The sequence below is a fragment of the Chenopodium quinoa genome, unplaced genomic scaffold (assembly GCF_001683475.1).
Source record: "Chenopodium quinoa cultivar QQ74 unplaced genomic scaffold, ASM168347v1, whole genome shotgun sequence".
NCBI classification, from domain to species: Eukaryota; Viridiplantae; Streptophyta; class Magnoliopsida; order Caryophyllales; family Amaranthaceae; genus Chenopodium; species Chenopodium quinoa.
Genome location: NW_018743391.1, coordinates 2,337,694 through 2,354,912, shown reverse-complemented (window position 1 = coordinate 2,354,912; position 17,219 = coordinate 2,337,694). Strand labels below are relative to the sequence as shown.

The window sequence follows — 17,219 nt, the reverse complement described above, 5'->3', positions numbered from 1 at the left end:
CTTCTTGGAGTGTAACCTTTATTTGCTCTCTCACCCAAATTTTTAATAAATTAAATTAAAAAAAAAATTAAATTGCAAAAACAAGTACGAATATTGGATGCCTTTGAGCCATTGACAATGCATTGTGCATGCCATTGTCTCATGTCTCACACAAATTAATTGTAAGATATAAATAGGCTTGCCCAAATAATAAATACGGAGTATATAAATAAATCACCCTCATAATGAGAAATATATATATATATATATATTATATTATGATAGGTTAATATGACAATGAAGAGCAAATTTAATTAATATCTTGAGCCAAGGGGGAGGCCAAGGCCCCCGCCAACCCCCCTTGGCTCCGCCCCTCAACATGAGGTCATCTCATACTAAATTACTAAGCTAGCGAGTATAAAGTATCTTGTTATTAAGACAAATTACTAAGCTAGTGAGTATAGAGTGTTCCATTATTAAGAATCAATCTAACTTGGAATCAATCAATACATTAAGTACCAAAGTTGTTATAGTTTTTCTTTGTACTAACAATATTATGTTTGAGACAATTATAGTATAGTACCAACAATATTTGGAGCACCTTATTTGAATTCATCATGCACCATAAAGATTCTACCTAAAACCTCCATAATGCTCAATTTTCCTTAATCAACCAAACACAACCAACAAGGCAACAACCCTTTCACAATTGGAGCAATACTCCACATAGTCAAATCACAACTAACAAGTATTGTATTTACCAATGTCCATAATAAAATAAAATCAATCAAGCTCAACTAACATTCATCAACGGGTAAAAAAAAGTAATAATAAATAAATAAATAAATATAATAAAGTAAAAATAAAAATAAAATTTGGTAAAATCAATCAACCCATATTTTAGGTTTTATCTTTCTTAGCTTGCGAGAATTTGGGGTTATGATTTTAGGTTTTCACAACAAATTGATTTGTTGATGGAGATTTGTGTGATATCATAAGATTCACAGCATTTGTCATTTCTGACCTTGTGGGGTGTCCATTCGATTTTCAGTTTGAAATTAGGCTAAATTTAATTTGAATTAAATTTTGGTTTTTTTTTTTTAATTTGCAAACTAGTTTGATCCAAATTTTTCAACAATAAAATATGATCCAATCACAATTAAAATTCAATTATTTGGATTCGATTCAGAAACCAATGGAATTAAAATGCATTGCAATTTTTAAGGCAAATATATCACGATTATATTAATATAAATGCAATTACAAAATAAAATTAGTTCAAACCCATTAAATCAATACATTTCTTAATTACATAATTTTACATGATAAACATTGTTGGTTTAAAAAAAAACATTGATAGTTCAATTCAACATCAAGTCATCAATTACAAACAGTTCACCCTTAATATTTCAGTTATTTTGATTTTTCAGTTCCGAACATGATTAATCCGATCCACTCTGAAATCTGAATTTTAAAAAATTTCAATCCAATCCGAATTAACAATTCAGTTTGAATTCTGTTTGTTTTTGGTTTTTATCGAATAAAATGAATACCCCCTACTTTTATTTGCGTACTACCATAAAAATATTAACTCTGAAAGTTCGACTCACTTACTATTCATGTGGACCACATTTTATAAGCTATACAATATAAATGAATTAGCTTGTGAGGTCTTATTAGATTTCCCTAATTATAAATAATCTAAATATCAACTTTTTATAATTTTCAATTATATACAAACCGATTTATTCATGGTCAAAGATGTTCATTGGAAACTGCACAATTGTAAATCGAGTCAAACTTTCAGAAACGAAGGAAGTATTATCGTATAGAGTATCATATTCTAGCTCAAAAACATAACAAATTGGTATACCTCCATGTGAAAGCCTCAATTAGCTGAGGTGAAAGACTATGGAAAAACACTTCTCTTTTTTTTTTTTTTTTTGAGAGGTATAAAAACTAAAAACATCAAACCTCATATTCAACTATCATCGCCTTTTTTAATTTTTTGCTTGCCCTCAAAAAAAAAAAAAAAAAAAAAAAAACTATCATGACCTTTTTTTTTCCCAAAAATTTAATATGGCTCAATTTGACATATTAATTGGTTATTGTACTTGAAATTTTGCAAGTCAAACTTAGCAAGATTTGACCATTCAATCTTACTAGTACGGAGTAGGATTTTGTTTAAAATGTCTAAATATGCAATTCCAATAATAAAAAGAAAATACTCCCCCTTTGTTGAATAATTAACACATTTTACTTTTTTTTTATACTTACTATGTGACTAAAATTACCTTATTAAAGTATGTAATTAAATATTTTTAACTTCTAATTGAAGAATCCAAATGGATTTTTTAACCCTTAATCGAGTAAGAAAAATGTTACTACAAAATGTTGAAGGTCTAATTGATTGTGTAGATATTTTAAAGAGATGCATTCATGAAACTTTATCATATTTGCACATACATTGAAATGTTAAATGAAATTATATTGGGCTCGTGGCCAAGCTTTCAATTTTTCATTTAAAATGAGTTCGATAATTGAGAGAGAAATGTCATGTAATACAGTCATTTTTCCATGGATGAAATATAATATATTGATATAAATCTTATATTTTTTTGTAAAAATACTTTATTTATGTTACTTTTAATATAACTACAAATATTCTTCCAAGTATGGACATACAAACCTTAATACTAAAAGGTTTTCTCTTTTCTTTTGTTAACGGTTTACGCCTGTTATTACAGTCAACATCATATCCATTATTTTGTTAGAGAATCATATCTCTTATGAGTCTTATCTTATCTTATCAATATCATTAATAATGTAACATAAGTTTAATATGAAAATTAGAATTGTATCCATCTTATCCAATTTCAAATGGCTAAAATCTCAACATAGCTAGATAGTAGATACACTACTCTTCCAATTAAATTTGGATCAAGCTATGGCATTATCTTTATTTCTTATCAACAAAAAACCTTAAATTTATACCATTCTAAACACAAACACATTTCTTTTCCTATTTACTGAGTTTAGTTCAGATCGAATTATCATATCGGTCTAACTTTTTTCCTCCATTGGTAACTCCAAGCATAACAATATGCACACATTCGAGGTGAGCAACCACCAAATGAACAAATGACACAAGGCCCACACCATATCTAAAAATGTAGTGTCCAATATCAAAGTGGTCAAATCCCAAATCAACAATAGCTCAGCTTTTCAGGGCAGTTGTTGGCTTGTTGCACCATCTTTCATGCCAATAACACTATCTTCCTTTAGATATTTTTTTACAACTCCCCAAAAACTGTAATTTTACAAACAAAACAATTAATTTTATTAACTAATTAATTAATTAAATATTAAATTAAATAAATAATTTAAAAACTCACCCACTTTCGTAAATTCCGCCTCCCACCACCCACTTCCTGCCTTTTTATAGCACCATTCTATTCCCATTTTTATTCCCAAAAAAAAAAAAAAAAAAAAAAAAACTTTTTTTTATTCATATATAAAACCCAAACTCCCCCACTTCATTTCCTCTGCTTTCTCCCCTGTTTTTCTCCTCTTAATTCCCCTTTTTTTTCAAATTTTTTTTTCACAATTTTTTTTTTTAAAAAATGGTGAATGATTTCATGGTGTGTGTGGATAGAATAATAGCTACAGCATGTTTACATTCTTCATCTGGGAATGAATTAGAAGATGGAAATTCTGGGGTTCATGAAAAAATTGATCAGAAAAAAAATGAAAAAGAAATTAACAATTTTAATAAAAAAATAATTAGTAGTTCATCTTCAAGTTGTTTGCTTCAGAAAGAGTGTAGGATTTGTCAGGAAGAAGATGATGATCACTCTTTGGAATCTCCTTGCGCTTGTAATGGTACTTTGAAGGTCTCTTCTTTTTCTTCTCTCCCTTAATTTCTTTTTTTACAAACTAAAAAAAAAGTTTTAATTTTTTTAAATTTTGAAGTTGAATTTGTTTTCTTATCTAGTTCTGATGATTTGAATAGTTGCTTAGAATTGTATGTAGTTATTTTTTTAAGTATGAAATTGTTACTTTGAGTGTTTTTTCTAATTATTTATGAACTTCTTTGTTATTTCCAAAGTTTCTGGGGTATCTTGATTTTTTTTTAATTGTTTGGAAATTGATTTATCTACTTTGTCTTTGCTGTTTGGGCTTTTTTTATTTTGAATTTGGAATTTTCCCCTTAATTTGTTGATTTTTGTATATACAATTTTATTTTATTTTTTTTAAAAAAAAAACTTTTTTATAAAAATACTTGAAATGAATTTTTTAGTTGAATTACTACGGAGTAAGATTTTTTTTTTCACTAATTAATTTTTCTGACCGTTTGAAATTCTGGGCTTTCAAGCTTGAAATTAGTCAGCTCACTAATTAATTTTTTCTGTCCGTTTGAAATTCTGGGCTTTTAAGCTTGAAAATAGTTTACATTTTTTTATTAATTTTAATTCCAAGAAACTAATGTTGAACTTGACCGTCTCTTTTTCATGTAGTTTCTTGATGCTTATAATTTTAATTACGGAATATAATATTGAACTGTTTCATAATAAATCCCAGAATATCATCGCCTTTTTTTTTCACCTTCAAGCTAATTAGGAAAGTTATTAATTTTCTTACCTTTTATTTATTTATTTATTTATTTTTGGCTAAATGACTTTTTAAAGCCGAACTACCCCCGAGTCTACGTGAACGGTATCGGCTTGATTTTGAAGCTAAACGGAGTGGATTTATTATCTATTTTTTGAGTGAAAATATTAAATTTTTATAATATCTAATCCAAGAAAAGTATTCAATTGTTGTTAAGGGTTGACAAAAACTTGTAGATTATATGATTAACAAGTTGTGGATTATATTAAAAGTTTTATCCGTGATGATTGGTTGTTCTCATGTGTTTAATAATGGAAGTAACTTTTAATTGCATTGTTTCTTCTGTGTTAAGCTTCCAAATTCTATTATTTTGTCCCCTCTTTTGAATAGATTAATATCAATTTGATTTGTAGCTCGCCTTAAATTCATGATTACTTGTTTGCTGATCTTGTAAATCATGATTACTTGTTTCCCACATCAATTACATTGTGTTTGGGTACTGGGGTTTCGAGTGGAGGAAGAGGGATGGATCCATTTTCCGTAATTTCGTTATTCGGAAAGTAATTTGGTTGAGTTAAGGAAGTCGAGGCAAGGGAATTCTAGATGGTACTAATGTGAATTGGTTTGTTGTGAAATATGAGTGTGTTTGTCATTATTTGATGAGGATAAAGGACAATTTGATCAATGATCAATTTTAGTGAATGAAATCAAATAAAAGATAGAAAAAGTTTGTCACTTTGTAGTAGTATGTGTTTCCCACTTGTAAATGGAAGATAATTACTTAATAGACTTACTTATGAAGTAATGTGGATCTATTTCCATACCTTTTTAACAAACTAAGCCTTTAATTTGAAAGCTTTGGATGGAAAGAACACCTTTTCCTTTTTGTCGCTCATGAAGAGATGAGATTTCCATTTCCCCCTCTTTTTATTATTCGTCTTTTTCCCTTCAAAGTTGTTATCCAAACATAATTTAGTCCGTAAATGATTTCATCCTTTTTTTTTAAAAAAAAAATCTCATCTTTGTCTTTCTATGATTTTTTTTTTGTTCATGATGGAATGGTACTAAAATTGTTGGTCCCTTTGTAAACAGTTTGCTCATAGGAAGTGCATTCAGAAATGGTGCAACAAAAAGGGTGATATCACCTGTGAGATATGCAATCAGGTCGGTATTGCTGATCTTTTTGTATTTGCTAACTTGATATGTTGCTAAATTATTGATGATTAAAAGAGCGTTTCCTGTGTTGCAGGTGTTTACACCCAATTATACGCTCCCACCAAAACCTGTCCCCGATGTCATGGCAGTTGATCTTAGGTAATACTGAATTTTGGAGACTTTCGCAAGTGTCTCTTTTATTGGTTTTTTCTCTCTTAAGATAATTGTTCAGGTCTAAATGTCTAATGTTAAAAGAAAGTATTAGTGAATCTCCAAGTTGAATCTTCTCTTACTGTACGATAGTATTGTGCCACATTCAATCGATGCTCTTCAACATCAATTATGTCATACCATACCAAGTTATAATACATAGTTGTTCTGCAAGAAATATGAGCATATTCTCATGGTGATCACACTATTTTTGCTGTCAGTAGTTCCATCAAACAACGTTAGGTACAATTACTTCTTTTGGACATACATTTGGCATGTGTTGTCAATAAAAAGTTTAAACTTTTTGACTATGTACTATGAAGTCAACAGACTCAATCATATTCTAGATTAATGCTAGTATCAGGAAGATTATGGGGTAACAAGTACCTGATGAATGAATGACATCAGTAGGGAATGTGGTCCTGTCTAAATTAGGCAGTGGCCGGCCTTTAGGAGAGTGACTTATACCTCTAACATCTTTTAGGTTGCTATGAAGGCTGTAGTTATTTTTAATGTTTTGTTGGGTCACATTGGATTTTTTTCGTTTTTTGGTCCCTCGGTTGAAGCCACTAAGAGAGTTCCAGTTGAGGTGAATCTCTGAAATGCCATTTTCTAGTGGTCTTGGGTTTTCATGAATGTCGTTGAAGGAAAATGATTACTAGTGTTTGTCAGGAGGTCCATTTCATAGGTGAACAAGGATTTTTGTGACCTTGATCATTAATTAGTTAGTGTAAGCTATAAAAGCTTTACATTTATAATTGAATGATACTATGACAGCCAAGGCCCATTGGATTATTGAGTTATTCTATTTTCCGATTAAGATGTAAATTTGGTGTTTTAGGGAGACTGAATATAGAAGCAATATTTCTTTTCTAATTTTAACTGTTTAGAGGTGATGCATATTTTGACCTCCTGGGGCTTGCTGTTTGTGGTATTAGTACTGAGTGGTGGTGGTGGATTTCGCTTTTGTTATCTTACAGTATTATCTTATGGTCGCTTAGGTTTTGCTAATCTTCTCACATTTTCTTCAGTGCTGTTTTGTGAGCTGCCATAATTGGAGTAAAGCCTAAATTATTGAAGCCATTGTTTTTAAACTTTATCTTGTAGTCTGTCTCTGATAATCTGATTGCTTTACGAGATCTTGGTCTTTTTTATATGAATAACTGCTGTATTAATCTCTTGATTGCTTGCTTGGTGTATCTATTTTGCAGTCAAGCTTGGGGTCATCATTTTGGTTTCCGTGACCACCATCTTTTGGCATTAGCTGCTGCTGAGCGTCAATTACTGGAATCAGAGTATGAAGATTATGCTGTTGCAAATGCTGGCAATGTCACATATTTGCGCTCAATAGCTATCATTGTATGACCCTACATTCAATATCGTGTTCTTTTGTAGCCAAATTCAATTCTCAGTTTTCTTTAATGTTAAGCCTTGAGATATTTATGTATTGCTTTGCTTTTGCAGTTGATGTTTGTCTTGCTAATCCATCAAGTGTTGATGATTACAAGAGATTTTGGGCTGATGCAGGGTTATATGACGTTTTTTCATGTAAGTTTTGTAAGATGACTATGTCATCCTATATAATCTTGTAATTTGTGGGACATGTTTTGTCTTGCTTTTTTTAAATCAAGGATGTGCAAAATTAATGCTGTGCTTTAAACAAAACTTGTTTTCTGTGAAACAATCTTGCAACTCAGATCTCATGTGGTCCCATCATAGTATCATGCTCTTTAATTGGAGGGACAGATTTCATTGGGTTGGGAATTGAAAGGTCGACATGACACATGACACTGTACTTTAGAATGTTTAACTGAATTTTAGTTAGCTTGGCACTTGGCAGTATGCATTTCTGTAACTACTCAGAACCAGTGTTTCTGTTCTTGTGGTTTGGTTGTGTTATGGAAGCTATCATGCGTACCAAAGACAAACATGCTATATGCTTTTGTGAAGTATTTACTTCTTCATGTTGTTCAAGAGTTTAGGACTTAACTGTTGGTTATGCAATGCAGTATGAAGTTTCCTTCCTTCAGTTTGCTGGCTTTCTTCTTCCATGCTATGTCCTGGTCCGCTCATGGTACATCTTGTACACCAGGAGGAGACGACAGGTTAGTCACTTGTTTGCTTTTATTCAAGTCTTGTAGTTGAAACTTCCTGTCCTATTCCTTTCGCGGGTTGTTTGTTATTGTGGAAAAAGGAACTACTTATATTGGAAGTCCCATTTCTAAATCATCTTGCTTCATACTGATTTTATTTACCTTCTGGTCATAATTTTTTAATGCTCGGGGTATTTGTTTTTCTCTAAGCAATTAAAACTCCATTCTTGCTATTATCCAATTCTTCTTTACACAATAAAATCTTTTTTGGGCAATGGAACAGTTCTCTTTGCCAGTGGGAATAAAATCTGGCATCAACTGCCTATTTTCTGCATTTGTTAACTTTACTAGCGGAGGAAATTGACTTGCATGTTCAAAATGAGTATTTTTTGTGTACGGATGTAAATTAGGGATTTTGGTGGCAGCGTTGAGAGGAGGTTCCAATAATTATCTGATTAATAAGATCGACTAACTGTCAGAGTTAGAGAATAAGGATGATGAAATTAATTACCATGTTGAAGGTGTCCTGTGGTTTTAGCATGATTATAGAATCTTTGTTTCTGCTTTTATACATCTTCTTAAGGGAACCTTGGCTTTGGGAAGAGTTCATTGGTTTAACATGAATGGCTGTCCGATAGTGACATTGCGCAAAGAGAGTAGTCTTGTCTATACCAGTTTATGTAGTTTTCCACCATAAGTGCAAGAGGGGTATTCGGGTATTTCTAGTTATACAGGATACTTGAGCAAGAGACTTCTGTAATTACTGTAGTCAAATCTGTAAATGATTGACATCTTTCCAGGTGAGGGAACTGCTGCAGAAAGATAATTAATCCATATTGTAGTCTCGTTAACTGTTAAGGATGTAGAAGTGCGCTGTTGTCTAATTCTTCGTAGTTAGATATTTAGCAGCCATTGCTGAGTGTTTCCAATCACCCTTCTGGTTTCAGCTTTGATTTCTTTGTTCCTCGTGTCTTTCCTTAGATTATCAGCAAGAAAAAGACTTGAAACAGTTGCACCTGCTCTCCTTTCCCTCTCCCCTCGTCTCTCCTCATCTTATCTTATGTGGTACCTTGCTGAATTTATATAATGAACACCAAAATTAAGTTGCTGTCTGTAGTATGTTGTCCTGGGATGACTGTCATACTACGGAGATTTACTCTGCTATTGCCTCTTAATTTATGCTAATATGCTGAACTGCATGTCTGCTTGTGTTAGTTGCTAAATCTTCCTTTCTGGTTTCAGGTCTGAGCTATCAACATTGACGAGTTTTAACCAATGTTTGAATTCAGACGATTTTACTCCAACAAAGCAAGAGGTATCAACTGCATACGACTTGTTGATGCTCTACATAGCACCATCTAGATTTTGCTACCAACTTCTCCTGCTAGTTATCATACTGGTTTTCTCCTCCTTAAATATGTAGGGCAGCACTCAAACAAATTGTAAATGTGAAACTCGAGTGCTTTAGGCTATTAAGCTCTCTCCCCCCTCTTTCTCACTTCTCCTCCCATGGTTTTCATGTCAATCTTTTGAGGACATCGTAAAATGATGTCAGGGTTCTTTGTAAATGTTGCGGAAAATGTGAATTATCGGAAAGCCTGGTGATACTGTGACGAATATTTGAAAATGCCCATTGTGGCCAATTCGAAACTGAAATCCAAAATTCAAGGTTTGGATATGTGTTGTCTTTGTTTCTTCTATTCGAAACTGAAATCCAAAATTCAAGGTTTGGATATGTGTTGTCTTTGTTTCTTCTACTTTGGCCTTGCATCCTATCGAAAGCTTGTTGTGGAGTTTATCTGTTTATCTAATCAAATTCAATAAGTGATTTCGTGTTTTGTTTGTCTTGTACCTAAGTCGGGTGTCTAAGACTCTAACCTTTGGCACTTCAGTAGTTTAATATGTTCATGGTGCACCAAATGAATATCAACAATAATATCGATTATTCGCGACTAGAGGTGGTTATTGGGTAGGGTAGCCCAATGATATTAGGGTCAGGGTCAAGCTTAAAGGGCTTTTAATGGACAGAGTTTTTAATGGACAGGGTTCTTATACAAATTTTTACCTACACCCCATGGCAGAGAACACTACATGCACCCCCTTTCCAATTATGAATTTTCGGAATGTTTATTTCTGTATTAGTACATGATCATTTTTGTATCACTAAATGTTTATTTTTATTACAAGGAGTTTTTTTTGTTAAAATTAATTTTTTTTAATTATATTTTTAAAATTTTCAATATATAAAAATGGAGCAATTAAGTTCATTTACTATAAGGATATTTGCATTCAAATCATTTTTATTATAAGAAGTATTGCATCATTAAATGTTCATTTGTTTTATTCATGTTTCAACAAATGTTCATTTTTGTATCATCAAATAATGTTCATTTCAACAGTTATGTGTAAGTATTATAGTAAGATGTATGTATGCAAAAACATACGTCTTAGAATTCTATTTATTAAATACAACGTTGTTAACAATATGAATTTTATTTAATTATAAATATGAAATTGAACCGTTAAATCCTATAGTACATAAGTGTCTTGTTAAATGAACATTTTCTGTTACATTTTGGTATGTAGAATCATTCTCATTGTTTTACATTTATACCCTTTAATTTATATATAGCCTTATGATGTTTGTGTGCTTTTCTTGATACACATCTTTTCTCAATATGTACATCGTCGTTTTCAACTTTCTTTTTTGGTTGATTTGTGTAGTGAACGATTACATTTTTGTAAAAATTAATTATTTGCAAAGTCAAACACTATAAACAAAACTGGATAATTGAATGAGCATTTACAAATACAAATATGAACACATTGTTGAAAATGAACATAGCTCAATATGATAATGAACAACTATCAAAATCTAAATGAACATCTCTGAATATGAAAATGAACAAATATTATTAGTCAAATAAACATTTTGCAATACAATGACAAACAAATTAAATTTAAATTGAACAATATTCAACATTGGCAATGAACAAGTGCTAGTGTTTAAATCAAGCAAACAACTTTTGATGTGATAAATTACTATTATTTAACATTAATGAACATCTTTCAATATATAGGAGAATGAACAAGTATTAAATTTCAAATGAACATATATGTTTTTCTCAAAAAAAAAAAAAAAAAAAAAAAAAGAACATATATGTCAGGGCCTGTTCTCTTACGTTGAAATTCAGTTTAGTTCAGTTCAGCTTAGCTCGGTTCAGATCAGTTCAATTCAGTTCAGCTCAGTTCAGTTCAGCTCAGCTCAGTTCATTTCAACTCAGCTCAGTTCAGTTCAGTTCAGTTCAGTTCAGAGTTTAGTCAATGAGAACAAGTCCTTATGTAACGTAAAGAGAATAATGAACACGTAACAAATTTAAGTAACGTATATTTTATATGAAATGTGAATGCTATAATATTTTAAGATCGTGATTACTAGAGCTATATAAAAAATAAAAATTATTTTGTCTTAAAATTTAGTAATTCTAATTTGAATATTTATCCTTCTAAAAATGAACATGAAATCAAACTAAAATGAACATTTATGCTAAATTAAATTACAAACCAATATATTCACTAAAGAACATTTTAATTAGAATAATAATAATAATAATAATAATAATAATAATAATAATAATAATTGATAATCGATGTTTAAATTCCATAAATTAAATTGATATTTTGTCTGTAACTTCGTAATTATTATTTAAATGATATTTCTTCTACAAATGAGCATGAATTCTATTTGAATTGTACATTTACAATAGTATAAATTTACTTGCCAAAATTCACCAAATTATAGTTTAATTCACAAATACATAATTGAGAATTGATTTTTCATTTCCTATATTAGCTTCATCCTCTATATGTATATTTTTGCTTCATCCTCTATGCATATTTTTGCTTCATTCTCTATATGTATATTTTTGCATACTCTTCATTAATTGAGAATTCACCAAATATTAGCTTCATTCGCTATATGTATATTTTTGCATAATCTCTCTCTATATATATATCAAGCATATTTCAAGGTTTTTCTGAAACTAATTGCATTTCTTTTCAATGGATTCGTTAATGTTTTTAATCCACTTCTACAATTAGATATTCAATTCTCCTTTTGTTGCCTTAGAGGATGATTGAGCAAGGTATTTACGTGTTGTCTAAATTACTTTTTTTATTAAAAGATTTAAAACGTGATATTAATATTAATATAAATTATATCATTTTAGTCTCAATGCAATTGATACCGTGAACGTACGTGGTGATTTTGATTAATTAGATAATTGGACTTGTTATTCAATTCTTAACTCTTGAAGCCTTAACTATTCTTCTAACAAATGTATCTATTTTTTAGTTATTCATTTTTAGTTTTGACAATAATATCACGTTATTTGTTAATGAATAAATAATTTTAATATTATTTTAATATTTCATATTTTATTAATTAGTTTATTTTAGGAAACTTTGACATTTGCTACCACATAAAACACCTTGCTTCAGATTTGCTACCTATTTAATTTTTTTTACTTTGCTACCACCCTTAACAGATGTTGTCAAAATTCACTACCACTTAACGGAATCCGTTAGGATTTCCGTTAAGTTTATTAAAAAATTTAAAAAAATTAAAAAATAATAATAAAAAAAAAAACAAAACAAAACCAGCCACCCAAAACACCTTAGCCACCATCCCCCTCCTGTCGCCGGCGCCGCCTCCCCATGGTCCTCCAACTCGCCGCCGTAAAATTCCCCAAAAACCGCTCTTCTTCATTCTCCTTCACTCACATTCTCCACTCTCGTTACCCACAAGATTAATTGAATTGCGGTTTGAGATTTGCTCAGATCGATTGGGGTTTTTGGCTGGGATTGAGGCGGGTTTTCGAGGGGAGGGGGCTGAGAAGGGGGCTGGGATCACGACGCCGGCGCCTTGTGAATTTGGGTTCGATTGCTGGGGTTCGAATGTAACTGGGGTTGCGATTTTGGGTTCGATTGCTGGGGTTCGAACAGGGCTGGGATTGCGAATTTGTGTTCCTATTTTTTGTGTGCGGCGGCTGGCGGTGGCTGGGATTGGGTGTTGGTGCCGATTGGTGGTGATGCGAGGGAACAGGGGAAAGGGGCGGTAATTGATGGTGGTTGGATGTGGTTCTACTGCTGATTGGCGATTGTTGATGGTGGTTTGAGCGGCTGGGGCCGCGGCAGGGGATTTGGGAGCAGGTTGGGTGGTGGTTGCGATGGGGTTGATGTTGAACAGTGACGGTGGAAGGAGTGGGCGGGTTGGGTGGTGGTTGCGGTAGGGTTGATGTTGAACAGTGACGGTGGAAGGAGTGGGTGGTTGGGTGGTGGCTGGACGGTGGTTGGGTGGTGGTAACGAAAATGCTAACGGTGTAAGACAAGTGGTAGTAATTTCTAACAAATTCTGTTTTGGGTGGTAGCAAAGTTAAATTTTTTTTTAAATAGGTAGCAAATCTGAAGCGGGGTGTTTTAGGTGGTAGCAAATGTCAAAATTTCCTTTATTTTAACAATAATCCTGATGGATTACACTAGCTTGAATTAGATATATATAATATTATTAAGATATATTAGAGTTACTGTATTAATTTTATAAATATATAAAACATTTATGTACGCCGAAGTAATTATATGATTTGAACGTACGGTTTATCATCATTCTTTTTAAGTAAAATGAGTTGATCGTAAATGTGTCTACAAATTTGTTTGATATATCATTGATCAATATTTAGATGAGTGGAATCACTATTTATTTGTTCATTTGTTGCTTTTCAATTTGCTTTGACTACTTAATTCTTGCAGTACAATATTATGTGATTTTGCCATTTTAGCTTGTTTTTGTGTTTTGGATGGATTTAATTTGAATAATTGAATCTTATTTTGCCATTTTAGCTTGTTTTTGTCCAAATCAACTTTAAAAGAGCCAAGATCACTTGTTGTAACTAGCTTTGAGTTTTAGATCCTACCTACTACAATATCTTATAAAGTAGCTTTGAAAATCCTCAAATAAAAAAAGATAACTAAAATAGAAGTGAGTCAACTAAGTAGCTTTGGAAATCCTATCACATACACCACTCTTCATTGCAAAGCTGATGGTTTTTCAGTTTAGAAGAAGCTAATAAGGTTCAGGAATATGACACTAAAGAAGGTGACTACAGAAAAGCCCACAAATACAATATGTCTAGAAGGTCCAAAAGAGACCAATTGTATGTCCAATTGGCCTAGCGCCGCATTATGGTTTGAATTCTTCTCTCTACCAATAGCCCTTCATGCATGCGAGACAGACGAAGGTGACTGCAAAAAAGCCCCAAAACGCATGAAATCTGGAAGTTCCATAAGAGAGAATTTGGAGATCCAGTTGGCCCAATGCCACTATCATCAATGCCGCCATGATTATGGTATTCAGTTTGGCAACATTAGCTGGCAGTGGCTCGAAAAAAATACCCCTTGAACAGAAGATAAATGTCACACAGAAGTAGAGTTGTCACACTTTTTGTTATTACATAACTCTTTGCACTGGCACTTGTCCAAATCTGAAAATAAAACCCAAATTATTAATTATAATAATCAAAACATAAAATAGAATAATAAAAATAAAATAGAAAAAGTTACCAAATCAATGTCAGGTGCCTTAAATTTCAGTAACTGCATTATAAATGCAGTTAATCCCACGTTGAGGACAATTAAAGTGATCGTAATGTTCAGTCGATTGCTGTCGGTCTTCGGTTGAATCCACATCCAGAAGGCCCCCAACAAAAGTCACAAGACTGATAAGCCCAGTCCACACAACAGTGAAAAGACTGATAAGCCCAGTCCACACAACTGTGAAAAGATTGACAAGCCCAGTATGCACAGAAGTGAAAAGACTGAAAAGTTCAATATGCACAGAAGTGAAAATACTGACAAGCCCGGTATGTACATAAGTGAAAAGACGGACTAACACATTTTGCACAGGTTGCTCGATTAATGGTTGATTAACTTTCAAAATAATTGGTTAATGTATGCATATGTTATAAGACCGATTGTCTTTAATTGAGTAATTATGGTGAAGCTGAACATTTTACTTTCTACAAATGTACATAAAGTCTATTCAAAATGAACATAAATTTTATGATACTTATGAACAACAATTATACATGACAAAAATCGCTTTTAATAATTAATTTTAAAATATTTGAACACTCAAGTTTATAATATAATGTACATAAGGTTGGTTTATTATTCAATACGGTATACATCAAATTGATAAACAAAATTGGCCTTTTGTTATGTATTTGTATCTTATGATTTCTAAAGTGCACAGAATATTTAGACGAACACACATGATCTTAATATGAAGTTAATTAAAAAAATAAAGTGTGTTTAATTAAATAATTTTGATAAAATGGAACATCTTACCTCAGGAACATACTTTCATTTAAAGCTACTTTATGGTGTTTATTTGCTTGTTTTTGGTGCGATGTGTTTCTTATAAACATGTAGTTTATTTATATTATATATGAACATTTAATTTTTTTACTTATGAACGTTCTGTTTTTGTAAATGAACAAAATATAATATGTACGACTTGTTGAAGGATTTTTTCTTTGAACTCAAGGACAAGTTGTTGAAAGATTTTATTTGGTGGAAACTTGCGATTTTACAATTGACGTTTTCCTGTAATCATTGATGAAAAATGTATAATTTTTTTTGTATATTATTCTCGAAATTTGAAGGTAATGAACTAAAGATAAATTTTTATTGATTAAAAGATATGTATCAAAAATGAACATCTATCAATATAAAACAAACATATGTTAATATGTGATAACTATTTATCAAAATCGCAATGGATAACTATTAAAATGAAAGGATTATGTTTACTCAAAATAAAAATGAAAGGATTATGTATGTATGTGTGTATTTGATTGAAAATGGACATTTATTAATATGAAGATGAACATTTTGTAAAAGTGAGATTGAATTCTAAAAGAAAAAAGCTAACATGACTCTAAGCTACTTTACTCTTTTTATTTCTAAAGATATATTTTTGCTCGGTTGTATGGAAGATAAATGTGAAAAAATTGACATTTGAAACACTATCTTAAAAAAAATTAAATTAAATAATTTAGGATGCAGGTTAATGCTCAAAGTATAGTTCATGTGCAAATGTGCAATTATAAACGAACATTTAATTATTTGAAAATGATCATCACATTTTAAAATTAAGACACAATATTACATATGAATAGTTTAAGTTGGGTAGTGTTGCGTGAGAAATTTATTATTTTTTTCCCTCCCACCAACTCTATTAACACTACATTTTTATTAATACGAGAATGAACATGATTTAATATTAGAATGAACATTTCTTAGTATAAGAATGAACATTTCTTGAAATATAAAATTCAAATTCAAAATCATGACAGGGAATCTAATTTATCTGAATAATGGGATTGAACAACAACAATTGAATAACGTTGGTAAACATCAAATTCAAATAAACATCTATCAATCATCGCCACGCTTTTAAATAGGAATGAAGATGTACTTATTTCAAAATGAACATTTATTAACATACAAAACATTCAATCTATATAAGCATCTCTAGTCTCTTGAACATGCATCTATAAGTGGATAAGCAAAACTTTGATTTGAACATCAATTTTATGAAAATAATTGTCATTGTATTTAAATAAGCAGATTAACTTCAGTTAATTTATTTGTACATCGAATTACCTCAAAAAAAAAACGCTAATCTCAATATGAACATTATACTACATACATATTTCATACGATTTAAAATTCAAGTAGAATTATTATGTAAAAATATCTATAAAATAAAGAAAAATATTTTAGAAAACCGTATGTTATGCTTGAACTGTTGAGCACATCACATAAAAATAAAAATAAAAAACTAATGCAACCCATTTATTGAATAAATCATAATATAACCAAAACATTTTAGCTTTTCCCCCTCTAAAAAAATTTGACAACAACCCTTCATTTTTTCTCTTCTCTAATTATTGCAGCTTGAAATATAAGTATGGTTATAGAGATAAATTTCAAAAAACAAACACCAAAATCTAATTAAAATAAATATTTAAAAAAAAAACTAAAAGTAAAAATGAGTAACAAGGGAATGAGTACTAAAATTATTCAAAAGAAAACAAAGCAATGACTGCG

At 30.9% G+C, this 17,219-nt stretch overlaps 1 protein-coding gene across 1 annotated transcript; it reads left to right on the top strand.

The window, feature by feature from the left end:
* Window positions 1-3,328: 3,328 nt before the first annotated feature.
* Window positions 3,329-9,795, top strand: LOC110738738. The gene is made up of 7 exons (XM_021919157.1): window positions 3,329-3,872; window positions 5,683-5,754; window positions 5,840-5,904; window positions 7,167-7,314; window positions 7,420-7,503; window positions 7,965-8,060; window positions 9,291-9,795. Exons 1-7 carry the CDS (start codon window positions 3,603-3,605, stop codon window positions 9,294-9,296), a joined length of 741 nt encoding a protein of 246 aa, XP_021774849.1. The 5' UTR covers window positions 3,329-3,602; the 3' UTR covers window positions 9,297-9,795.
* Window positions 9,796-17,219: the final 7,424 nt, after the last annotated feature.

Excerpts from the sequence above, each read along its gene's own strand:
- LOC110738738 (XM_021919157.1), top strand. The coding sequence starts at position 3,603 with ATGGTGAATGATTTCATGGTGTGTGTGGATAGAATAATAGCTACAGCA. Across the intron at positions 5,905-7,166 it reads GTCATGGCAGTTGATCTTAG|TCAAGCTTGGGGTCATCATT; the intron begins GTAATACTGAAT and ends TCTATTTTGCAG. Across the intron at positions 7,504-7,964 it reads GTTATATGACGTTTTTTCAT|TATGAAGTTTCCTTCCTTCA; the intron begins GTAAGTTTTGTA and ends TATGCAATGCAG.